At 39.9% G+C, this 27,009-nt stretch overlaps 2 protein-coding genes and 1 pseudogene across 2 annotated transcripts; all 3 read left to right on the forward strand.

Annotated features, from left to right (window-relative positions):
- The first annotated feature begins 1,391 nt into the window (after nucleotides 1-1,391).
- LOC125185640 (L-type lectin-domain containing receptor kinase IX.1 pseudogene) lies at nucleotides 1,392-8,111 on the forward strand (annotated as a pseudogene).
- Nucleotides 8,112-17,077: 8,966 nt separating this feature from the next.
- LOC125217516 (L-type lectin-domain containing receptor kinase IX.1-like) lies at nucleotides 17,078-19,898 on the forward strand. Its single transcript, XM_089056803.1, has 2 exons — nucleotides 17,078-18,388; nucleotides 18,860-19,898. Exons 1-2 carry the CDS (start codon nucleotides 17,124-17,126, stop codon nucleotides 19,701-19,703), a joined length of 2,109 nt encoding a protein of 702 aa, XP_088912929.1. The 5' UTR covers nucleotides 17,078-17,123; the 3' UTR covers nucleotides 19,704-19,898.
- A 2,747-nt stretch (nucleotides 19,899-22,645) lies between these two features.
- On the forward strand, nucleotides 22,646-25,436 carry LOC125185630 (L-type lectin-domain containing receptor kinase IX.1-like). The gene is made up of 2 exons (XM_048082188.2): nucleotides 22,646-23,972; nucleotides 24,441-25,436. The coding sequence occupies exons 1-2, from the start codon at nucleotides 22,711-22,713 to the stop codon at nucleotides 25,282-25,284; spliced, it is 2,106 nt and encodes a 701-aa protein (XP_047938145.2). The 5' UTR covers nucleotides 22,646-22,710; the 3' UTR covers nucleotides 25,285-25,436.
- The last annotated feature ends 1,573 nt before the right edge of the window (nucleotides 25,437-27,009 follow it).

The following is a 27,009-nucleotide window of genomic DNA, read 5'->3' on the forward strand; positions in this document are numbered from 1 at the left end:
AGGGATGTATTCATATCAAAATGCTAAGTATAAGTAAAACTTAAAACACTTGCAGTCCATTAGATCTGGTGATCTAACGGTCAGATTAATGTCATGTGTCATCTAATAATGTAGATTTTTAGGCTAATAATGTACCTAGGATAATAATGTAGCATTTTAGTCTAATAATGTACATTTCCATTCCAATAATGTACCTCGGCTAATGATGTACATTTTAAGTATAATAATGTAGCTTATCACATCCATCCAATCTAAGAATCCAAGGGTTATGATTTGTGTTGTGTTTTACACTAAAATGTTGTAAGAATCCTAACACACCCCATTAATTAAATACATATTTATTATAAAACACTTGGTTTCAAAACATGTAAATAAACAAGCATTAATGCAATATGTAATTTAATTTTAAATAATATATAGATATATAAGTACAGATAAAGCATATATATACCAATTCTTAACGAGTAATACTAGTAATGTAAAAATACATATTCATATGCTTATTATACTATGTACACCCTCCGTCCCAATAAATATGAAACATTTGGTTACCGGCACGGGATTTTATGCAGTGTTGTTTTGTGAGTTGATGAAGAGAGAGTAAAGTAGGAGAGAGAGAAAATTAGAGAGAGTGATGTTTCCATTTTAGGAACGTTTCATTTTTAGTGGGACAACCCAAAAAGGAAAACGTTGCATTTTTAATGGGACAGAGGGAGTATTACTTTTCATGTTATGAACACTTCTCCCATTATATATTCTTGTTATTTTATTTTCAACCTAAGTATTAGTAATTAAAACTTTATTTGAAAGTTAATTAAGATTTATTAATTTTAGTTATGATATAAAATATGTATATAGCTTTTAATTATACATATACAATTAGTATATAGTTGATAGTTGATATAGTACGAAGTAGTACATATTAACAAAACAAACTACATCCCACATTGAAAAGAAAAGGCAAAAGATTGTAAAAGATGACTATAAAACAAGCTTTTCATTCCGCATTGAAAAATGAAAGAACAATCTTGTGGAATACTTCTATAAAGAAAGACACAAATGATTTTTTAAGCTAGTTTTTATAAATTCATAGGTCCAATACAAGTATGAGTTAATATGCAATGAAAGTTTAGTGTAATTTTTTTTTAAATTGTTAAAAGTAACCGGTTAGACCGGTTCCCAGTTTTTGGTCCAATCGGCCGGTTCACTCGGTCCTAAACGGTTCAAAGCTCCACCGATTTTATATGGTGAATTGGACCAGAGAGGTCACCGGTTCGCGACCGAACCGGTCCGACCGGCCGGTCCAAACCGGTTTTTAAAATGCTGCTAAACTAACAAAACCAAAGGTTTCAATATCCATCCATCCATCCATGGCTGCTTCAATTTCAACGATGATCAACCATTCACTCTATTTCCTACTTCTTATCGCAACAAATTTATCTGCGCCGCTATCGTTCAACCTCTCTGCCATTGCCCCCGAGCACTCCAACTGCCAGATCATGCTCGAAGGCGACGCCTACATCTCCCGAGAAGGCCTCTAGGTCACCACCGACGAGAGCAGCCGCCTCAGTTCCCTCGGCACCGGCCGCACCACCTACGCCGCACCCACTTCTCCTTCGTCATCCAGGCCGATGACCCCAACTGCGAAGCCGACGGGCTCGCTTTTTTTCTAGCTTCGGTTAATTCCTCTATTCCGGAGAATTCCTCCGGCGCCAGCCTTGGTCGGGCATTTCACAACGCCACCGCGAATGTGTCTGTGGACCCATTCGTGGCGGGTTGAGTTCGACACGTTTGCGAACCCCTGGGATCCGCCTTTTCGGCACGTGGGGTTCGACGTGCGGTCCCTGATCTCCGCCGCGTCGGAGCCGTGGAGGAATAATCTAACGGAGGCGAGGGTGAGTGAGGCTTGGATTAGTTATAGGTCTTCTTCTAAGAAGTTTTTGGTTAATTTTACGGAGTTTGTGGATCGAACGGCTCGGGTTTCGGGTTTCGAGTACACTGTCGATCTCCGCGATTATCTACCGGAGTATGTCGAATCGGGTTCTCTGCAGCGACGGGAGAATGTTTTCAGAAAAACAATGTTAAATCATGGAGTTTCAATTCCACTCTGGATCTGAAAATTGTGGACTCACCACGTAATAATGTTACGGGCCCTGAACCTGAACCGGGTAGCAACCGGTCGGGTTTATTGTGGGTTTATCTGCGGCGGCAGCAGTTGGGCTAGTTTTGGTGGGATACTGGCTATGGATAAAGAAAAGAGGAGGGAGAAATGGGGGCGAGGAGGATGAGGATGAGGAGGAGGACGGGGATGTTTCGGCAATGGAGATGGAGTTTCAGAAGGGGAGTTGAAGGATTGTTGATCGGAGGTGACAAAGAAGTGAAAGGGAAGAAGAATGAGATCGCGAGAGTTTTCTGGGAGGAATTTTTGTTTATTGATTCAAATCGGGAAAATTACAATTGAAATGCTCAAAAGCCCTAACCCCCTTTCTTATGCCGAAACTAACTAAACAACAAAACAAAAATGATCCTAAGGCTAGGATCTGATCTCAAATCAGCTATGCCATCGAACGGCTCACAATCATCAACTACTTAATTGCAACTAAGCAATTAATCTCTACAAATCTCCACCTTCATTGCTTAGATGGAATTATCAGTATCTGCACAAGCCAACCAGTTTCAGACAAAGTTCAAACTTCTCCTTAGCTAGTGGCTTTGTGAGCATATCTGCAGGGTTCTCTGCAATGTCGACCTTGAAGAGCTTCACCCTTCCTTTCTCAACTTCCTCTCTAACAAAATGTAACCGCACATCAATGTGCTTGCTACGCTCATGAAACACTTGGTGCTTTGCCAAACTCAAAGCCTCATTGTTGTCACAACCTATAGGTATTGCTTGCTGCTCCACCCCAAAATCAGCAGCAATCCCCTTAAGCCAAAAGCTTTCCTTCACAGACGATGTAAGGGCAATGTACTCAGCCTCGGTTGTAGATAGGGCCACCACATTTTTCAGGCCCGATTTGCAGCTCACTGCAGCACCATACATGGTGAATATGTAGCCGGATTGGGACTTTCTAGTATCAACACTCCAAGCAAAATCACTATCACAGAATCCCATTAAAGCCTCACTTTTAGTATCTGCACCAGGCTTGAATAGAATCCCTAAGTTTCCAGCTCCCTTAAGATATCTTAGTATCCATCTTAAAGCCAGCCAATGTTCTCTGCCATGGTTGCTCATAAATCTGGTAGTACTGATAGCTTGTGCCACATCTGGCCTAGTTCCAATCATTGCATACATCACACTCCCCACAATGTTTACATATGGAATTGATGCATCTCCAGCCTTTCTTCTTCATCCTTTGGTGCCTGCTCCATAGATAATCTGAAGTGTACAGCCATGGGTGTTCCTGTTGTCTTGGAATCTCTCATTCTGAACTTAGAGATTATTCTGGAAATGTAGTCACTTTCGTTCAGCCAAATTTCCTTCTTTCTTCTATTTCTGACTATATTCATTCCCAAAATCCTCTTAGCTCCACCTAGATCCTTCATATCAAAAGCTGAGCCCAGGTCATCCTTCACCTTCTGAACTTCCAGCTTTGATGCCCCTGCCACCAACATATCGTCTACATATAGCAGCAAATAAGCAACAACAACTCCTTTCCTCTTCTTTATATATACACATTCATCATATTTAGACCTCACAAATCCATTTCTCAACACATGGCCATCAAATTTCTTATGCCATTGTCTACTGGCTTGCTTAAAGCCATATATGCTCTTTTTGAGCAAACACACTTTGTTCTCCATACCTGGCTTGACAAAGCCTTCTGGCCGAGACATATATATGGTCTTTTCTAGATCCCCATGTAAGAATGCAGTTCTTACATCCAATTGCTCAAGCTCCCAGTCCATCTTTGCAACCACAGCCAACAAAATCCTTATAGAAGTGTGTTTAAGTACAGGTGAAAACACTTCCTGATAGTCAACACCATGCTCTTGTGTAAATCCCCGAGCTACTAACCTGGCTTTAAACCTTATCTTCTCATTGTCAGCTGACTCAATCTTCCTTTTAAATAGCCATTTGCAACTGACAAACTTCCTGCCATCCACTCTGTCCACCAGAACCCAGGTGCCATTTTTAATGAGGGAATCGATTTCATCTATCATTGCTTTCAGCCATTTGTCCCTTTCCCTGCAGTTCATTGCTTCCTTGTATGAAGCAGGTTCAAAGAACTCTATTTCCTTGTATGAAGCAGGTTCAAAGAACTCTATTTCCTCAGCAATAGACAAAGCAAAATAGAGCATTTCCGAGTCAGCATATCTGGATGGTTGTCTTACATTCTGCCTTCTGGTTCTGTCTCGAGCTAGCTGATAATCCCTCAAATCAGGAAGTTCAGCCTCATTTTCAAGTTTATCTTGATCAGATGTATCAGATGAAACACTGTCATCAGATGCTCCCTTAGCCTCCACCTCAAAACTAGAACCAAGCTGAGACTCCTCACTAGGCTTCTCTACATTTTTAAAAGGCATATCAGTAAATATCACATCCCTGCTAATAATGACTTTTTGATTCCCAGGCCAGAGCCTATAACCCTTACTCCTGACTGATATCCCAACATCACACACCTCAAGGCCCTTGCATCTAACTTCGTTTGCTTTAAATATGCATAGGCCTTGCTCCCAAAAATCCTCAGATTAGAATAATCTCCATAGCTGCCATACCACCTCAGGTCTGGAGTGTCCCCATCAATACTAGAGGATGGACACTTATTGATCAACTTCACTGCAGTAGCCACAGCTTCTGCCCAAAACCTCTTTTCCATGCCTGAAGTGAACAACATGCATCTCACCCTCTCCATAATAGTTCTATTAGCCCTTTCTGCAACTCCATTCTGTTGAGGGTTTAAGGGAACAGTTCTGTGTCTTTTTATTCCCTTACCCAGACAGTATGAATCAAATTCTTTGGACACAAATTCTAAACTATTGTCAGTCCTTAAGCATTTCACCACACATCCTTTCTCCTTTTCAACAACAGCACACCACTCTTTGAACTTAGAGAAAGCTTCTGACTTCTCTTTAAGTATATACACCCAATACTTCCTAGAGTAGTCATCTATTATAGTCATGTAGTATTTGCCTCCACCAACTGACAAGACCGGGGATGGCCCCCACAAGTCACTATGCACATAGTCTAGAGGAGCCTTAGAAGTGTGTATACCTTTCTGATATGGAAGTTTCTTTGCTTTGCCAAGGATACACTCCTCACACTGTGGACCAATTCTCTCCTCAGTGCCATGGATCACTTCTTTTTTCATTAGTTCTCTGATACTTCCATCAGCTGAATGTCCTAGCCTCATATGCCAGAGCTCAATGGATTTTGACTTGACTTACTTTACCAGATTAGTTGCTCTGATGGCTGATCCACAGAGGTAATATAAGCTACCATTCCTCCTTCCTTTGATGATCACAACTCCACCCTTCCTTATTTCCATGCTCCCATCAGATGAATGGAAGGAGCATCCTTTTCTTTCCAGCAATCCAAGGCTGATTAGGTTTCTTTTCACCTCAGGGATGTACCTCACTTCACTCAAGATGGCAGTTGAGTTATCATCTAATCTGAATCGAATCTTTCCAATTCCCTTGATTTGGCACACTTGATTATTCCCCAACACAATAGACCCATGAGCCTCTGAGATTTCCTCAAATAGTTCAAGACTTGGGCACATATGCAGACTGCACCCTGAATCTAGAATCCAGTTCTCACCACACAATTTCTCCATGACATTCAATGCATGTGTAGTTTCTTGTTCCTCAATACGATCAGAGCTAGGTTTGGGATTTGTACCTTCTTGTGTCTGCTTTCTCTTCCAAGCGAAGCAATCTTTCTTCAAATGGTCGGGCTTCTTGCACCAATGGCAAGCCTGAGTCTCCTTCTGCTCACTGCCACCAGATTTTAGGGCTTCTTTCTCCTTCTTGAACCCCTTTTTTGCCTTGAATTTCTTTATATTCAAGCTTTCTGGAGCTGATGCATTTGCAGGATCTCCATTTCTTTGGGGCTCTTTGGATCTCAACGCTGACTAGACTTGTTGCAATGTGACAGTCCCTTCCCTGCCAAAGAGAATCGCATCCCTCATTTGATCATACACCTTTGGCAAGGCATTTAGTAGAAGAATTTCCTTGTCTTCATCCTCAATCTTAACGTCAATGTTCTCAAGATCGTCTATAGCCTTACTGAAACCTTCCAATTGCTCCATAATGTTCCTCTCCTCCGAAAACCGATAAGCATACAATCGTTGCTTCATAAAGAGCCGATTCGCAAGCGATTTTGTCATGTACAGCTCTTCGCATTTCTCAAAGATCCCCAACGCCGTGGTCTCCTTCGACACCTCTCGGAGAACCTTGTCACCGAGACTCAACACCACAACACTGTGTGCTTTAGCAAGAATATCTGCTCGCTTAGCCATGGCTTTCTCGTCGAGCACCACCGTCGGATCATCCTTATTCAACGCCTCTGCCATCCCTTATTGAATCAGCATCGCTCGGACCTTCATCCTCCATAGACTGAAATCATTCTTGCCGGTGAATTTTTCGGCCTCAAATCTTGAAGCCATCGTTTTCGATCGTGAGCTCAATCGATCTCAATAATAGGCCGCCACCTCCGCCCTTCCCACAGACGGCGCCACTTGAAGGATTGTTGATCGAAGGTGACAAAGAAATGAAAGGGAAGAAGAATGAGATCGCGAGAGTTTTCTGGGAGGAATTTTTGTGTATTGATTCAAATCGGGAAAATTACAATTGAAATGCTCAAAAGCCATAACCCCCTTTCTTATGCTCAAACTAACTAAACAACAAAACAAAAATGATCCTAAGGCTAGGATCTGATCTCAAATCAGCTATGCCATCGAACGGCTCACAATCATCAACTACTTAATTGCAACTAAGCAATTAATCTCTACAGGAGTGGGCCTAGAAGATTCTCCTACGGAGAGCTTGTGGCCGCCATCGGTAATTTTGCGGAGGAAAGCAAGCTAGGCGAGGGCGGATTTGGTGGAGTCTTCCGAGGCTTCTTGAAGAATCTAGACTGGTATGTGGTGGTGAAGCGGGTTTCCAAGAACTCGAAGCAAGGAGCAAAGGAGTACGTGTCGGAGGTGAAGATCATCACCCAGCTACGCCACAGGTATAAACATAAATCGATCATGTTTTCAAAACAACATCCCTAAAAATTGACGTTTTTGTACAACATGAACCTAGTACAACTCATAGGCTGGTGCCACGAGAAGTGTGAGCTTCTTCTGGTGTATGAACTCCAACCAAATGGCATCTTAAACTCTCACCTCTTCAATAGAAAAAATCCCCCATTGAACTGGGAGACTCGGTTCAAGATCGCGCGGGGGCTCGCGGCGGCGCTGCTGTACCTGCACGAGGAGTGGGAGCAGTGCGTGGTCCACCAAGACATCAAGTCGATCAACGTCATGCTCGACTCGGCCTTTAATGCTAAGCTAGGCGACTTCGGGCTGGCCAGGCTCATCGACCACGACAAGGGGTCGCAGACGACGATCCTGGCCGGCACGATGGGCTACATGGCACCCGAGTGCGTCATGACGGGAAGGGCGAGCAAGGAGTCGGATGTGTACAATTTCGGGATAGTAGCGCTGGAGATTTCGATGGGGAGGCGACCGATATGGGGGCAGGTGAGGACGGTGGAGTGGGTGTGGGAGTTGTACGGCACGGGGCGACCGTTGGAGGCGGTGGATGTGAGTTTGGAGGGGTATGATGAGAGGGAGATGGAGAGGTTGATGGTGGTGGGGTTGTGGTGCGCGCATCCGGTTGATGGGCTTCGACCGTCAATGAAGGAGGTGGTGCGGGTTCTAGGGTTCGAAGGGGAGTCGCCACCTCAATTGCCGCCCAAAATGCCGGTACCTACCTATGGTGCTCCGCCGCCGCCATCTAGTGTTGCGTCTTTGATTTATGCATCTGTTACGACTTATTCGTCTTCGGGTTATTGTCATGGCTCTGATACGACTTATTCGTCTTCGGGTTATAGTCATGGCTCTACTGCCACTTCTTCTTCTGGTGCTTCTGTTGATGCTTCTACAGCGCTATTGCATTCGAGATGAGGTGATGATACGACCGTTAGTCGATCGGTTAAAGGGGTGCGGTCTTGTGTCAGGAGACTCTTGTTTGGAGACTATGAGATTTGATTATTTCGCCCTTGGGACATTTGGTCCTAAAGCTAAACACTAAATCATTTACTCCCTCCGTTCCATAGTAGTGGAGGCATTTCTTTACGGCACGGAGATTAAGAAAAAGTTGTGTTAGGTGAGTTAAGTAAATGAAGAATAAAGTAGGAAATGAAAAAGGTAGAGAGATGTAGAGAGAATAAAGTAAGAGAGAGTAAAGTAGGTGAGAAGAAATGTGTTGACTTTTACCAAAAAAGGAAATGATTCTACTACTATGAAACGTACAAAAATGGCAAAATGACTCTACTGCTATGGAACGGAGGGAGTATTTTGTTTATTCTTGAGATGTAAACAATCTGATTATGTTGGAATAATGTCAATATGCACGTACTCACATTATAATAGGTATTTTGATTTAACACTACATATAATCAAACGATATGATTGCAGAAGTGTTCAATAAGTCCAATACCTAGCTAGCTTAATGGACATCTATAAACCATGGGCTTTTGTGGCCCAATATCCAGTGTTGAGTTGTTCACATTCTGTTGGGTTGGTATATGTAAAGCAGAATTTGCCTATTACTGACAAGATTAATTTCGTAATTGGACCAATTTAATTTTGAATGACCAGTCCGATATTGATACAACATCGTTTTTAAAATAAAAAATGTTCGAAATATGTAGGAATAAATATGTATGTAAAATCAGGAAATTTGGTCCAATTCAAGTTTAGCACATGCTCTTTCCGCTCCAAGTATTTAAGAGATTTTAGGATATGTTGTTTATTAGTTAAATAATATAATGATATCAATACATACAATATATAATTGGGGAGTTTTGGGAGAGTTTTGAATAAATTTACAAGATTCTAATTTAAATAAAAAATTATATTAAATTAAAAATGTATAATTAAAGGGCAGCTAAAATCGTAAGTGAATGAGAGGTTTTACAATGAAAGTGTAAATGTGAGAATCGTGTATATTTTTCCGTCACATCGTTGCTTCTAATCATTGGTTTTTTCACCACAGGTGCGTGTCTTGTGTGCGCGATTTATTGATTTGCCATTTTATTTTAAGACTAGCGAGTTAATTTTTGGATTTGTATCAGAGATGAAGAATAGCTCAACCTCAACATCAATCAATGGCGAGGAAACGATCATATCTCTGATCACTCATTGCAAGCTGCTGAATTCCGGTAAAATTTCAGATTAATCTCACTAAAAAGGAAGCATTGAAAGTGTAAATTGTTGATTCTCATTTGTATTTCTCTGCAGGAGAAGAGAGTGAAAATGGCGTGGAGCCAAACAGGATATGGAGCGACAAATGCTCGAAATCATTTTATCTTTGTGCACTGCATATTATATCAAATACTAATTTTATATGAATATATTATTTAATTCGATGTGGTAGAAATGAATACTCCCTCCGTCCAGGATTAGAAGTCTTGTTTTTCTATTTTATTCCGTGCGTGAATAGAAGTCTCGATTCATCTTTATTATAAATAGTAATAAAGTCTGCATTCCACTCATAATTTATTTTTAAATAGTCAGATTTATAATTCTATTAAATTTTTTTTAACCACTTTTTTTAACATTTATTAAGACTTATATTGCAACAAAATGAAATTTCTAATAATGACAGGGAGATGTAATCAATTGCTAACTAATTACCAATCCAAAATTGAGACCAATTTTCAACCATTAGATTAGAAGATCTTGTGGTTAATATAATGTCAAGTGTAATATATTTTAAATTTAAATAATTATTAATTAAATAAAAAGGGTATTAATGTCAAATCTTACATGTAATTATAACTAACTACTTTCTCTCTCCTCAAAATCATCTCTAAACTTTAAATTTACGTAACTCTCTCAATTTAAATTATTTTTTCGCAAAAAATATATCAAATTAAAGATAATTTAATAAGGATTCCAACGAGATCTCAATTGCATATGTTCCGACGATGTTCGGGTGATGAAATTTGATAAATTATATTTCAATTTTCGTACATGTTGATAAGCAGCTTTTATCAATAAATGCAACAAAAAATCTCAATATATTGTAGACAAAATCTGAATATTATGCATGTTCAATCTCAATAAAAATGTGTTGATATTTTGTTATCCTTGTATTGATATTCTAATGTCATATTGTTGATATTTGTAATACACAATGTTGATATAAAAAACACTCACGAAAATTATCATATGATAACATAATGACGATATTACTCTTTTGTTGATATTTTGTCAACTATTTATTGAGATTTGTGAGCTTTAATCTCATCCACTCATTTTAAAATTCAATGGTGAAGATTTAGTCTTGATTTTGGATTAGGGTACTATAAGCATTAGAATAGGACCCTAATGACAGTATATAATACTCCATGTGAATTAATTAAGTTCATTTGGTCTTTTAATAGCTGGGCATTATTTAATTTATCTTTGGGCCGAAAATTGGATAAACTTAGGGAAGTCCAATCTCTTGCTACGTAGAGTAGACTGTAGATATTTTGACTGTTTAGTGTTAAGTTACCAATGAGAGTTAATTTAGTCAATCAAAATTAAGAATAAGTGAAGATGGTAAATCATCGTTTCACTCCTTCCTTTTTCCTTATGCAACAAACAATTTCAAGCAAGTAAAATGGTGATAAGCAAAATATACCACTGTTTGCACACACAGTCAAGAGTCCCCCATGCTCCTCTTTGTGCGTTCTCTCTTTACATTACGCTAGTGTATCTCTATTTAGTCGACCTTCCCACCTAAATTTGCTATTGTAAGCATTCAGTGACAAAAAGGGGAAAAAAAGTGATATAAACAAGGAGGAATATTGTACTACTCCTTTTATTGTTTTTTTTTTTTTTTTTTTTTTTAATCTCTTTTTTGAGACCACAGGTTGAATATTCAATTGTGGCAGACAGCTAGACCTTATATCCAATCCATGCTATAAAACGAGCCCTAATAGACTGTAATACTAATAATCCTTCATTCAATTTTTACTTTTCCACATATTTATATTCTTCACATACATTTGACTTTTATTTTCTCTGCAGCACTCCATATAACTTCAATTGCAGGGTGAAATTATTTGGTGCTTGTTAAGGCTAATTTTATGCATCAGTTATGTGGTGAAAAATCACCTTTTTACTAGGTCTAAGACAAGTTTTAAGCCAAGTGTGTGAAGGAATCGCTAGGTCCAGGAAGAACTGGAGGCAGTGGACCGGCGAGGGAAAGCGAAGGGAAATGAGCAGAATTGAAGAGAAAAAGGGCTAGACGAAGGAAGTCCAAAGCTGAGGGTAACGAAGACTATTCACATCCTGCTGGACCCACTTCCACGCCTATATAAGGAGGAGCATGCAGCACACGAAAAGGAGGATTTTAGCTCTCATCTCACACACACACTCACACACTTGGGAAAAATGGAAATTTTGGGGTAGTTAGGGGTTTCATTTTCGGAGAAAGTCAGTGGTAACACTGTAACTGCCCGCCCTCCTAAGGTACAATAAATGCGGCGACTGCTACCAAACGAACTTAAAAGAAGTAAAAATAGGCTAGGGTTTCATCTAAAGAGTTTTGACCAAAATAATTAAAGGAACTATCAGAGCATTAAAGCAACAACTTAACCTAGAAGCTTAAATAAGAAAAAGGAAGGTATCATAAATTACGATAAAAAATCTCAAGAGTATGACATAGTTTCCAAGATAAAAACCACAAGAAAGTCTCAGGCCTCTAAACCGAAAAGAGAGTGCGAAATATCCAAAATAATCATAAGTGTTTCAAAGTAATTTCAGCGGAAAACGACCAAGAGAAAGAGCAGCCATGTATGAAGACACAACTACGCTTGAAGTTCAAAACATCCATCTTAATTAGTTATCATGCTCAACACCCGCCACCGCTCGTCATCGTTCAACCTGCACATAAGGAAAACACATGCAGGGCTGAGTATTTTGAAATACTCAGTGAGCTCATTGCCAAAACGTTTTATAAGTTATGCCACCCTTACCATAGTGAACTCGAGTTTTAAGCAGTTATAAGAGAATATCACGAGTATCACAAAAATATATTTTCCATAGACTTGCCAGTCAAACATCTCCCCGCTTTCTCATCAATATCCACAATCACAATCTCAATCACAATCACAATCTTTCCATAGTGCGACGAAAGTGTGGCCACACTTTTCGCCCACGAGACCGGCCGACTAGCAAGGACGGCTCCCGATCCCCTCGTGTACACAGCCCGGTAGGGTTTGCGGCCCATACTCAGGCCCGAATTCGTTTAACATATTCATAGCCCTATAGCCCAATGGAGCGAACTCTTAAACTGGGCATCAAGCGCATAATATCACAACAAAACAGACATAGGCATGGCATAACAGTTAAACCACCCTTATTTCTCCACTTTCATAAATTTGCAACATAAAAGAGTTTAAGAATAAAGCCCACCTCAACTGCTTAGGTTTCAAGTAAGTTCTTTCCCTTGTTATCCGGCTTCGCAACTGAGGTTTCACCTTTTTAATCACATAGGCACATGTCACAAATCAGATTCATTACAAACCCCTAACCCATGCATGTCTCAACGTTTTTCGCTTTTCCCACCGATCTATTTTCGCATCATTAATCAATCAAAGTCATGTTCATCGCATAAGTTTCATCCGCATCTCAACTCTAGGTTTAACACCAACATATGTCACACAAGAGTGTTTTGCCAACACACAACTCACACACAACACGCACACCCACACACGCCACACACATGCATACATGTTTCCATATCCCCTTTATCCCACGTTCACTCAAACAAGATGCATGAGAGTTCAAGAATACCGATTAATCGGTTAGAAAGAAGAGGAATCGGTTAGAAAGAAGAAGATGAATATAAAAATACCTTATGAGAAAAACGAACGGTAGAAATTAAGTATTAGACTCGGTTCTTTAAGATTCTTGGATCAAACTTCAATTCTTCTCAAAGGTTGAAGGATTATTGAAGAAAAGTAGAAGAAAATTGAGAGAGCGTGGAGAAGAGAGAGGGGGCGTGTAGTATGGGTGGGGGGCGAAAATTATGGGGCTAGGGTTAGGGGTTCTCTTATTTATAGTGCTCAATAAAATATTTAGGTAAATAAATAGAATATTTGGTAAGATTTGATTCTACACAATAAAATATTGTGGAGTAGGGAAGAAAAAATAAAAATAAGATCTAGGGTTCCAAGGCATGTAGGTGTCGAAAATTAGGCTTTTTAATTAGCCAAGATTTTGTTTTGGTATATTTTACGGAGTAGAATAAAATATCACGGAGCAAAATAAAAATAAGAATTCTCTCAACTTGGGATTGAAATAGGCATGTAGTAGCCTTTTTAAATAAGACATGGATTTTGAATATTAACTAAAATAAGATATGACAAGATCTCTTGAGGTATGGAAATATTTAGTAGAATATTTTAATTCTAGGTATGGAAGGAAATCAAATAAGGGATCAACTAAAAATAAAATAATTCTTTCCTTCCCAAAATAGGTGATTTTCGAATATCACCAAGAAATAAGGGGGCCGATTTTTCCCTCTTTAAAATAAGGAATAATTGAGTCTTGGATTTAATTTGGATAAATATCCCAAGAATTAAATTAAATCCGGAAAAAATAGAATTTCTTCTTCAAAAATCAAGGGGATCAAAAATGGCTAGTATTTATGGAAATTTTCTCTAATATTCCCACTCACCCTTAAACAATTAATTCACCTCATAATTTAATAAATCACATGCCACATCACATAGTCAACAATTTTGACTTTTCAAACTTCCTGGTCAAAGAAACTCATGCAATAAATTCACTTATCAAATAATTCACATCTCCCACGTCATCAATTATAAATTCTAGGGCTCTAAAATTAGGGTTCGGAAATTCGGGATGTTACAAACACCGTCCTCACGAAGGGCGAAGATATAATCAGTTTACATTCAGTTTTTTTTGCGCTTTTATTTCGTCGAACTTCACGTTCCGAAGTCGATTGCTCTCTGTTACTTATCGTTTGTTTATGAAGCTTATTTTACGTCTTGATGGTGTTGATTTTGTGTTGATATACGTTGATTCTATGTTTTAGTTAAATTTCAGAGGTTGATTGTTATTCTCTGTTTGGATGTTTCTGTGCTTGATCTGGGAAATAGGTTGTGGATTTGTGCTTTTGTAGTTGATCTGTGGTGAATCGGCGAATCTGTAGTTATGGATATAATTTTGGAAGGAGTTTGTTTCGGATGCTTGGATCCGGAGTGGATTTAGCATCCGGAGTCTGGATCTGAACAGGGGAAACCAAGTTTTGCATGGATTCTGAATTTTCTGCTTTCTTTTTACTTTACTTCGTCTAGTCGTCGTAGATCTACCTTAGTTTTAATTGTTCTTCAGTTTTGTTGCTTTTAAATCCGTTCGCTTCGTTTCAATTTACGTTCTCACTCTGTTTTTACTGGAAGTTTCATGCCATTTGTTGGAGAAGATGATGATCGAAGGCGACGCCTATATTTTCTCAGAAGGCTTCCAGGTCACCACCAACGACAAGAGCCGCCTCAGCGAACTCGGCACTGGCCGCGCCACCTACGTCGAACCCCTGCACCAATAAACACAGGCAATCACAAATATAAAGGAGAATGAACACAACGAATTGTTTACCCAGTTCGATACAATGCGTATCTACGTCTGGGGGCGATGCCAAGCCCGGGATTTCACGTTAATGCCGGATTTTGTGGAACAGAAATTGGGTGAGAGAAATCTCACGTTAAATTCTTGCATATTCAAAGTGGGGTGAAAAATTAATAAATAATTTGGGCTCATAACAATTGGATTTCAAATTGGCCAAAAGGAATAATTGTACTAGGCCCAAATGAAGTTGAAAAGGACTTCCAAAAGTTGGTTACGAAGAATTGGGATCTACACAAATAAAGAAAAAGATCCTAGCCCAAATTCAATAATAAAAACTCTAGCCCATTCCATCAACATCGAAAAGAATTTAAGGCAAAAATTTTCGGCTACACAAGCGACCTCCGTTCAAGAACAACTAAAAAGGTAGAAAAAGTCGGGGTGTTACAATCTACCCATCTTAACAAAAATTTCATCCCGAAATTTGCTTACGTCCTTGAATATAATATTTCTCCATCATCTTCTTGTCTTCCAAATTCCAAGCAGCTTCCTTATATCGTTAAAATTAACACTATAGTTGAAAGTCATATCTCTATAATATTCTTGGCATGTCATAAACGTCATTCTTGTAGGACATTGCTATAATTCTCGTGCTCCTCAGCAAGGTATAAAGATCATCTCCGTCGTGTCGGTACTTTTGGGAAATTACGCAAGATTAGACTATATTAATTTAAATCACGAAACGATCTCTCGTCGTTGCATGAATACATCCTCTAACAAAATCTTCTTGTCTCGACACCTTGCTCATTTGAACTTCAGTTTGTTTTCTCTATTCTTCTCTTCTTTAAATCTTCATCGTATTGTTGTTTAGGAAAACGATAAGAAATAGTGATACCATATTAGAAATGGGTCACTCAACCCTTAAAAGGCCTCAGACTAATTAGGAATGGATAGCACTTATATACTAATCCAACTTCCCTCACTCATCAAATGTGGGATAGGTTTGCACCCAACAAACCTCCCCTCAAACCGAGACCACATCGGGAACACACAGTCGATACATCGAGACATTACGGGTCCGACTCAAACTATAGTCATCCAGGGTTGGACCCATGGGTTCCGATATTAAGTCCATCAGCCTGGCCGATAAAAAGTCCATCGTGAGTGTAGGAAACTTCAAGACCAAGAAAGTAGTTGAGTCGACCAAGATCTTTAATGGCAAACTCCTTATGAGTCTGAGATATGAACCTCTGCAGCAAAGATTGATCATTACCCGTGATGATGATATCATCCACATAAAGAAGAAGAAAGATGGTTGACGTCCCCGATGAAAGTAGAATAATGACGAGTCTGCTCGACTCTGAGAGAAGCCCATACTAAGAAGAAAAGTGTTGAATCTCAGAATATTGTCATATGCTGTCAATCTTGTCAGCCAGTTTCTACAGTCTCCTACAGATGATCATTTTCAAGCTTTGAAAAAGCATCCTCCGGTATGTCAAGGGAACAATCAATTTCGGCTTGTCCTCCATACTAAGAAGAAAAGTGTTGCCTCTGAATATTGTCATATGCTGTCAATCTTGTCAGCCAGTTTCTACAGTCTCCTACAGATGATCATTTTCAAGCTTTGAAAAAGCATCCTCCGGTATGTCAAGGGAACAAGAAAAGTGTTGAATCTCTGAATATTGTCATATGTTGTCAATCTTGTCAGCCAATTTCTACAGTCTCCTACAGATGATCATTTTCAAGCTTTGAAAAAGCATCCTCCGGTATGTCAAGGGAACAATCCATTTCGGCCTACCTTCACTCATCGTACTGACTCTTCCATTATTGGATACTCGGATGCCAACTGGGTTCGTTGCATTGATACTCGGCGCTCTACATATGGATATTCTATTTTAGGGTCGGACCCATGGGTTCCATCCTAAAACGAATTGGTAATAGGAGGAGCGCCCATGAGACTTATATACTGATTTCAGTTCTCTTTGTATACCGATGTGGGATAGTTCTAATATTATCTTTTAGTATCAATTGCCAAAAATATGCCACTATATATGAAAAATTTATATTTCTATGGTATCGAAATCTGCCGACAAAATATACCAAACTGAAAATTCGATATATCTTTAATAAATACCAAATTTTCAAGACCAAGTCAAACTAGAAAAAGAGTAATTAATCCAACTACAACCGACATAAATAAATCAAAAAATAATTTATAAATATATGATGATGAATAATATATCAACCTCCATGATTAAATTTTGGGCTCCATTTGGCGCGTTGCACATTAAATGTTAACTAACAAAACCAGAGGTTTCAATCCATCCATCCATGGCAGCTTCAATTTCAACGATGATCAACCATTCACTCTATTTCCTACTTCTCATTACAACCACTTTATCTTCACCGCTGTCCTTCAACTTCTCCGCCATCGCCCCCAACCTCTCCAACCGCCAGATCATGCTCGAAGGCGACGCCTACATATCCCGAGAAGGCCTCCAGGTCACCACCGACGAGAGCAGCCGCCTCAGCGCCCTTGGAACCGGCCGAGCCACCTATGCCGAACGCCTCCACCTCTGGGACAAGGCCACCGGCAACTTGACCGACTTCGACACCCACTTCTCCTTCGTCATCAGGGCCGAAGACCCCAACTGCGCCGCCGACGGGCTCGCCTTCTTCCTCTCTCCGGTCAATTCCACGATTCCGGCGAACTCCTCCGGCGCCGGCCTCGGCCTCGCCCCATGGTCAGCCGCACATGCTCCTCCAATGGCCCCAGTCCCATTCGTGGCGGTCGAATTCGACACATTCTCTACTTCTGAGTTCGACGACCCGCAAGGCCAGCACGTGGGGATCGACGTAAGGTCTCTGAACTCCACCGTGTATGCGCCGTGGAGAAACAATTTGACGGAGGGGAAGACAACTGATGCTTGGATTAGTTATAATTCTTCAAACATGAAATTTCTAGTCACTTTTAATGAGTTTAATGTACAGCCGCCTCGGTTATCGAGTATTGAATACACTGTAGATCTCCGGACTATTCTACCGGAGTTTGTCGAAATCGGGTTCTCTGCAGCGACTGGAGCCTGCTTCCAGACAAACAATGTCAAATCATGGAGTTTCAGTTCCACTCTAGATCTGAAAATCGAACGTAATGTCACCAGCCCTGGCCCCGAGGATACGCCTTCGCCACGTAATGAACCCGGCCCTGACCCCGAACAGGCGGGAAAACCGGTCGGGTTGATTGCGGGTTTATTATCTGCGGTGGTGGTTGGGTTGGTTTTGGTGGGATACTGGCTATGGAGAAGGAAACGAGGAGGGAGAAATGGGGAGGATGAGGACGGGGATGTTTCGGCTATGGAGATGGATTTTCAAAAGGGGAGTGGACCTAGAAGATTCTCCTACGGAGAACTTGCGGCCGCAACGGGTAATTTTGCGGAGGAAAGCAAGCTAGGTGAGGGCGGATTTGGCGGAGTCTTCCGAGGCTTCTTGAAGAGTCTGGACTCGTATGTGGCGGTGAAGCGGGTTTCCAAGAACTCGAAGCAAGGAGCAAAGGAGTACGCGTCGGAAGTGAAGATCATCAGCCGGCTACGCCACAGGTATAAACATAACTCGATCGTGTTGTCTGTAATCTGAAGCGATGAATTTTGTTGTTTTTCAATTTCTAATTTTCTCAATTTTTCCAAACTGACATCTTTTAATAATGTTCAAAACAACATTGATTAATTATAATAAGGCAAGAAAAAAAAAAAGAGTGCGAATTAAAAAAAAAAAAAAACTCCTCCGTCCCTCAAAAATTGACAAAGTTGTATATATCATGAGTTTTATTGTAGAAATGGTAAAGTAGAAGAAATAGACAAAAAGGAAAAGAGAGGGAGAAAAAGGTAGTGGAAATAGTGTTAATGGATTGTGGGTCCACATTATTAGTGGTGTGTGTTTGATCAAAACTTTTATTATTTAGACTTTGTCTAATTTTGGGGGACGATTAAAAATGAAACAACTAGTCTATTTTTTAGGGACAGAGGGAGTATTTGAGTAGCATCACTAAAAAATGTCGTTTTGTACAACAGGAACCTCGTACAACTCATAGGCTGGTGCCACGAGAAGCGTGAGCTCCTTCTGGTGTATGAACTTCAACCAAATGGCAGCTTAGACTCTCACCTCTTCAACAAAAAAAATCCCCCTTTGAACTGGGAGACTCGGTTCAAGATTGCACGGGGGCTCGCGGCAGCGCTACTGTACTTACACGAGGAGTGGGAGCAGTGCGTGGTCCACCGAGACATCAAGTCGAGCAACGTCATGCTCGACTCGGCCTTTAATGCTAAGCTAGGCGACTTCGGGCTGGCTAGGCTCATCGACCACGATAAGGGGTCGCAGACGACGATCCTAGCCGGCACGATGGGCTACATGGCACCCGAGTGCGTGATGACGGGAAGGGCGAGCAAGGAGTCAGATGTGTACAGTTTCGGGATAGTGGCGCTCGAGATTTCGACGGGGAGGCGACCGATATGGGGTCAGGTGAGGACGGTGGAGTGGGTGTGGGAGTTGTACGGGGCAGGGCGGCCGTTGGAGGCTGCGGATGTGAGTTTGGAAGGGTGTGGAGGGTATGATGAGCGGGAGATGGAGAGGTTGATGGTGGTGGGGTTGTGGTGCGCGCATCCGGATGACGGGCTTCGCCCGTCGATGAAGGAGGTGGTCCGGCTTCTAGGGTTCGAAGGGGAGTCGCCACCTCAATTGCCGCCCAAAATGCCGGTACCTACCTATGGTGCTCCGCCTCCGCCATCTAGTGTTGCATCTTTGATTTATGCATCTAATGCAACTTATTCGTCTTCGGGTTATAGTCATGGCTCTACTGCCACTTCTTCTTCTGGTGCTTCTGGTGATGCTTCTGTGGCACTATTGCATTCGAGATGAGGTGATAATTCGACCGTGAGTCGATCAGTTAAAGGGGTGTGGTCTTTGTGTCATGAGATTCTCAGTTCGTTTGAAGATTATGAGTTTTGATTATTTCGCATTTAGGGACTTTTTGGTCCTAAACCTAAACACTAAATCATTTATTTTGTTTATTCTTTGAGACGTAAGCAATCTTATTATGTTGGAATGGTGTCATATTCACGTACTCACATTATAATAGGTATTTTGATTTAACACTACATAACATATAATCAAATGATATGATTGCAGAAGTGTTCAATAAGTCCAATACCTAGCTAGCTTTTAAACGGACATCCATAAACCATGGGCTTTTGTGGCCCAATATCCAATGTTGAGTTGTTCACATTTTGTTGGGCTGGACTGTCTGGTGTTTTGCTGGGCGGCTTAATGTAAAGAAGAATTTGCCCATTACTGACAAGATTAATTTGGTAATTTGGGCCAATTTAATCTTGAAATACCAGTCCAATATTGATACAAAATTGTTTTTATAATAAAAAATGTTCGAAATCTGTAGGAATGAATGTATGTAAAATCACGAAATTTGAACCAATTCAAGTTTATCGCATGCTCTTTCTGTTCCACTTCAAGTAAGATGCTTTATCTGAATATGAGATTTTAGGATATATATTGTCATTTATTATTGTACTAATACTTTTGAAGATAAAGTTGTACCCATCTTCCCATAGTTCAAACCAAAAATAGTTTCCTTTACCAAATTGGTTCGTTCGCTAATATTTGAATTTTTAGAAATTTTTTACCATACATTACTCTACTTATAATGAGTCTACTAATGTCTACTAATATTATTTCATTTAATCTTCATCATTTTTTCTCTTACTTTTCAAATTTTGTAATAAACCTGTAGCTTTTCTTTGTACTATAAATTCTGGTAATTTTATGTCTATAAAAATTGAATTTTACCCTCCACCGTGAAGGTGTTTATAGCAAAAAAAAAATTTTAATAAAAAATGAATTTGTTGTTGTGTCGAGGGATTATATACATGACATATATATTTGCACTCGATCTATGATTAGTGCTGCGATATAATTGGTTGAACTAAAACACCCTAGTTCGATAGGGATCAAAGTATCGGACTATTTTAATTAGTAGTGAGAGAATAATTAACAATATGATTAAGGAACAACTTAATGTTGGTGTTATCGAGACGAAAGTTTACTTGAATATATTGAAATTTGACTAGCTTAATAAAGCACTTAAATTAGATTCCTTAAGGCTGGATTTATGTATAACGAGTCTTCTCCGGCTATAAACTAACAATAAGCTAATGATACATGTTATATTTGATGCAATATTAAAAAATAAAAATCAAAGAAATTTATTGCTTCTTAAGTGAATTAAGTTAAGCCATAGAAATTTATAACCTGGGCCTTAGGTTTATTTGGTCTTTTAGTAGCTGGGCATTATTTAATTTGGAAAACAAATTAGATAAATATAGGGAATCCTGCTAAGTTTAATTTAGTTAACCAAAATTATAAATAAGTGAAGATGGTATATATCATCGTTTCACTCTTTCCTTTTTTTTCGATGCAATAGAAAATGCTCGAGCCTCCTAGATAACAAGTCTCAAGTCATGTCCAACAAAAATCAGCAACGAATCATCTAACATACAAATAAACAAAAATCACAAACACAACAACAACTAAGTTTAATCATAAGCACAATCAAATAACATAAAAACAGAAAACGCAAGAGAAATGCAACAACACGCCATAAGTTCAAACAACATGAGACAAGCCTATAGTCGTACATCGACTTCAGTACAACAAACACTTTCAAGCAAGTAAAATGGCGATAAACAAAATATATCGTTGTCCGCAAAGTCCAAGAGTCCCCCATCTCTTTGTGGAATCTCTTTACATTACACTAGTTTACCTTTACTTAGTCGATCTTTTGATCCCACTTAAATTTGCTATTTTAACTAAGTGATGAACATAATGATACAGTTGTAAGTATTTAATAATGAAAAGAAAAAAATACTACTCTTACTATATTGATTGTTGGAGACGAAGACCCCGGGTTAAATATTCAATTGAGGTAGGTAGGCAGCTGGGCCACATCAGGAATGTGAGAGGAATTGGAATCAAAAGACCATTCATTCACTTTATTCTTTTCCACAGATTTATATTCATCGTATACACTTTTATTTTCTCTATAGAAAACATTCCATATAACTTTAATTGCTAGGTGAAATAATTTGGTGCTAAAAATTTGGTATGAGTGCAGACGATATCTCATTTTATCAAAATTTTTGATATATCATTATATCGAATTTTCGATATGATAAATTTAAATATCAATGATATACGGTACTAGATTTTGGTACGGTATAGTGAAAATACATATTTAGATATATTTGATATTTACAGTCAGACCAAAAATAATGTATATACATGGTGCACGCTAAATTACAGTGTATTTCAAACTTTAAATATGCCGCAATATATGAAAATTTATATTTCTACAGTACCGAAATCTCCCGACAAAATATACCAAACAGAAAATTCGATATATCTTTAATAAATACTCCCTTCCCTGAAAATTTGTCCCATTTTTCCATTTCCGTCCGTCCCACAAAATTTTCCATATTTGGTAGTGGACCTCATATTCCACTAATTCATTCCTACTCACATTTTATTATAAAACTAATATATAAAAATAAGATTCACATCCCACTAACTTTTTCAACTCAGTTTTCATTACATTTTTTAAAATTCATGCCATGTCAAAGTGATAATATTTGGGGGAAGCATGGAGTATTAATTCTACATTTTTAAGACTAAGTCAAACTAGAAAAAGACTTAACAAGCTTATTAATCCAACTACTACTCGCTTAAATAACTCAAAAAATAATATGTTAGATGAATAATATATTACATTTTGGGCTCCATTTGGCGCGTTGCACATTAAATTACTCCAAATAAATGCCAAACTAACTAACAAAACCAGAGGTTTCAACATCCATCCATGGCTGCTTCAATTTCAACGATGAAGATGATCAACCATTCACTCTATTTCCTACTTCTCATCACAACCACTTTATCTTCGCCGCTGTCGTTCAACCTCTCCGCCATCGCCCCCGAGCACTCCAACCGCCAGATCATGCTCGAAGGCGACGCCTACATCTCCCGCGAAGGCCTCCAGGTCACCACCGACGAGAGCAGCCGCCTCAGCGCCCTCGGCACCGGCCGCGCCACCTACGCTGATTCCCTGCACCTCTGGGACAAGGCCACCGGCAACTTGACCGACTTCGACACCTACTTCTCCTTCGTCATCAGGGCCGAAAACCCCAACTGCGCCGCCGACGGGCTCGCCTTCTTCCTCTCTCCGGTCAATTCCACGATTCCGGCGAACTCCTCCGGCGCCGGCCTCGGCCTCGCGTTCCACAACGCCACCGCGAACGTGTCCGTGGACGCGTTCGTGGCGGTTGAGTTTGACACGTTTACGAACCACTGGGACCCGGTGTTCCCGCACGTGGGGATCGATGTCCGGTCGCTGATCTCGGCCGAGTCGGCGGCGTGGAGGAATAATCTGACGGAGGGGAGGGTGAGTGAGGCTTGGATTAGTTACAGGTCTTCTTCTAAGACGTTTGTGGTGAATTTTACGGAGTTTGTGAATCGGACGGCTCGGGTTTCGAGTATAGAGCACACTGTCGACCTCCGGGATTTTCTACCGGAGTTTGTCGAGATCGGATTCTCCGCGGCTACGGGAAGTTGTTTTCAGAAAAACAATGTTAAATCATGGAGTTTCAATTCCACTCTGGACCTGAAAATCGCGGATACGCCACGTAATAATGTAACCGGCCCTGGCCCCGAACCGGGTAGCAAACCGGTCGGGTTGATTGCGGGTTTATTATCTGCGGTGGTGGTTGGGTTGGTTTTGGTGGGATACTGGGTATGGAGAAGGAAAAGAGGAGGGAGAAATGGGGATTTGCAGGATGAGGATGAGGATGAGGATGAGGATGAGGAGGACGGGGAAGTTTCGGCTATGGAGATGGATTTTGAGAAGGGGAGTGGGCCTAGAAGATTCTCCTACGGAGAGCTTGCGGCCGCCACGGGTAATTTTGCGGAGGAAAGCAAGCTGGGTGAGGGCGGATTTGGCGGAGTCTTCCGAGGCTTCTTGAAGAATCTGGACTCGTATGTGGCGGTGAAGCGGGTTTCCAAGAACTCAAAGCAAGGAGCTAAGGAGTACGCGTCGGAAGTGAAGATCATCAGCCGGCTACGCCACAGGTATAATAAACATAAACCGATCGTGTTGTCTATAATCAGAAGCGATGAATTTAGTTGTTTTTCAATTTCTAATTTTCTCAATTTTTTCAAACTGACATCTTTTAATAATGTTCAAAACAACATTGATTAATTATAATAAGGTAAAGAAAAAAAAAAGAATGCAAATTAAAAAAAACTCTCTCCATCCTCTAAAAATTGACAAAGTTGTATATGTCACGGGTTGTAATGTAGAACTGGTAAAGAAGGAGAGATAGAAAAAAGAAAAAGAGAAGGAGAAAAAGATAGTGGAAGTAGTGTTAATGGATTGTGGGTCCACATTATTAGTTGTGTGTGTTTGATCAAAACTTTCCTTATTTAGACTTTGTCTAATTTTGGGGGACGGCTCAACATGAAAATATCTAATCTATTTTTTAAGGACAGAGGGAGTATTTGAGTAGAATCACTAAAAAATGTCGTTTTGTACAACAGGAACCTCGTACAACTCATAGGCTGGTGCCACGAGAGGCGTGAGCTCCTTCTGGTGTATGAACTCCAACCAAATGGCAGCTTAGACTCTCACCTCTTCAACAAAAAATATCCCCCTTTGAACTGGGAGACGCGGTTCAAGATTGCAAGGGGGCTCGCGGCGGCGCTACTGTACCTGCACGAGGAGTGGGAGCAGTGCGTGGTCCACCGAGACATCAAGTCGAGTAACGTCATGCTCGACTCGGCCTTTAATGCTAAGCTAGGCGACTTCGGGCTGGCTAGGCTCATCGACCATGACAAGGGGTCGCAGACGACGATCATAGCCGGCACGATGGGCTACATGGCGCCCGAGTGCGTGATGACGGGAAGGGCGAGCAAGGAGTCAGATGTGTACAGTTTCGGGATAGTGGCGCTGGAGATTTCGACAGGGAGGCGACCTATATCGGGGCAGGTGAGGACAGTGGAGTGGGTGTGGGAGTTGTACGGGACGGGGCGGCCGTTAGAGGTGGCGGATGTGAGTTTGGAGGAGTGTGGAGGTTATGATGAGAGGGAGATGGAGAGGTTGATGGTGGTGGGGTTGTGGTGCGCGCATCCGGATGACGGGCTCCGACCGTCAATGAAGGAGGTGGTGCGGGTTCTAGGGTTCGAAGGGGAGGCTCCACCACAATTGCCGCCCAAAATGCCGGTGCCTACCTATGGTGCCCCGCCGCCGCCATCTAGTGTTGCTTCTTTGATTTATGCGTCTGATGCGACTTATTCGTCTTCGGGTTATAGTTATGGCTCTTCCGCCACTTCTTCTTCTGGTGCTTCTGTTTCCGCTTCTGCGGCGCTATTGCATTCGAGATGAGGTGATAATTCGACCGTGAGTCGATCGGTTAAAGGGGTGTGGTCTTTGTGTCATGAGATTCTCAGTTCGTTTGAAGATTATGAGTTTTGATTATTTTGTATTTAGGGACTTTTTGGTCCTAAACCTAAACACTAAATCATTTATTTTTTTTATTCTTTGAGATGTTAACAATCTTAGTATGTTGGAATGGTGTCATATTCACGTACTCACATTATAATCACTACATAACATATAATCAAATGATATGATTGCAGAAGTGTTCAATAAGTCCAATACCTAGCTAGCTTAAACGGACATCCATAAACCATGGGCTTTTGTGGCCCAATATCCAATGTTGAGTTGTTCACATTTTGTTGGGCTGGACTGTCTGGTGTTTAGCTGGGCGGCTTATATGTAAAGAAGAATTTTCCCATTACTGACAAGATTAATTTGGTAATTTGGACCAATTTAATCTGGAATGACCAGTCCGATATTGATACAACATCGGTTTTATAATAAAAAATGTTCGAAATCTGTAGGAATAAATGTATGTAAAATCACGAAATTTTATTCAGTTTAAGTTTATGACATGCTCTTGCTGTTCTGCTTCAAGTAAGATGCTTTTTCTGGACATGAGATTTTAGGATATGTTGTTTAAATGGTTAAATAAAGTAATGGTATACGAACAAAGTAAGAGTATTAAAAAAGCATAATTTTTCAGGCTTAGCCTGTTTTCTTTACCAAAAAAAAATAAAGCATAATTTAAAAAAAAAAAAAAGAAATACAGCACTTTAGTTAGAAGTTAGAATGACCAAAAACAAATATGAATGATGATTTGAGGTGGGACTGTGGAACAGAGGGGGTACCTTTTAAAATTTTAATAACAAATCACGAACTTAAAAAATTCTCGATTATATTGTCCAACAATGAATTCGACGTTGATGAATAATGACAAAAACATTATTATCTGACGACACGAACGACTAAATGATGTTATACATTATTTTGGTGAGTAAAAGGCCAGTTCCTAGACACTGGAAGTTAAATTTTGGAATACTAAGATTTAGTGAGTATCACATTGTCATTTATCATAGTACTACTAATAGTTTTGAAGATAAAGTTGTACCCATCTTCCCATTGTGTTCAAAAAACAAATAGTTTCCCTTTACCATATTGGTTCGTTCACTAAAATAGTCTGTCATTGTGAAAAAAAAAAAAAACAGCTTCCTTTTACCATATTAGTTTGTTCACTAAAATAGTCTATTTGAATTTTAAGAAATTTTTTACCACACATTACACTACTAATAATGAGTCTACTAATTTCTATTAATACTATTCAATTATTTTCTCTTTTACTTTTCAAATTTCGCATAAAACCTGTACTTTTTCCCAAAAACTTATATTCTTATTAGGGAATGGATAAAGTACAATGCTATAGATATATACGATTAATACTCACCAAAATAAATTGTCAGAGGTTTTCGCTCGATGGTTGTGTTTATTTTGTATGTTCGAAATTTTAAAATGATAATTTTCCTATAATTTGTGTTGATCATATAGTCTATACAACATACAATACACATGCTGCACACTGTATACATACACTACACACAATATACACGAACACAACGTGTTCTCGGTTCTTAATGAACCTTAGTAAATCTAATCCCTGCAGCTATATTTTATAGCATTAAATTGCAATATACAAATATGAGAATTTTCTAGACAGAAACGAGACAGATAGAT

The sequence above is a fragment of the Salvia hispanica genome, chromosome 1, assembly GCF_029641045.1.
Source record: "Salvia hispanica isolate PSC_SH4W2 chromosome 1, Shi_PSC_v1, whole genome shotgun sequence".
Taxonomy (NCBI): Eukaryota; Viridiplantae; Streptophyta; class Magnoliopsida; order Lamiales; family Lamiaceae; genus Salvia; species Salvia hispanica.

Excerpts from the sequence above, each read along its gene's own strand:
- LOC125217516 (XM_089056803.1), top strand. The coding sequence starts at position 17,124 with ATGGCAGCTTCAATTTCAACGATGATCAACCATTCACTCTATTTCCTA. Across the intron at positions 18,389-18,859 it reads ATCAGCCGGCTACGCCACAG|GAACCTCGTACAACTCATAG; the intron begins GTATAAACATAA and ends TTTGTACAACAG.
- LOC125185630 (XM_048082188.2), top strand. The coding sequence starts at position 22,711 with ATGGCTGCTTCAATTTCAACGATGAAGATGATCAACCATTCACTCTAT. Across the intron at positions 23,973-24,440 it reads ATCAGCCGGCTACGCCACAG|GAACCTCGTACAACTCATAG; the intron begins GTATAATAAACA and ends TTTGTACAACAG.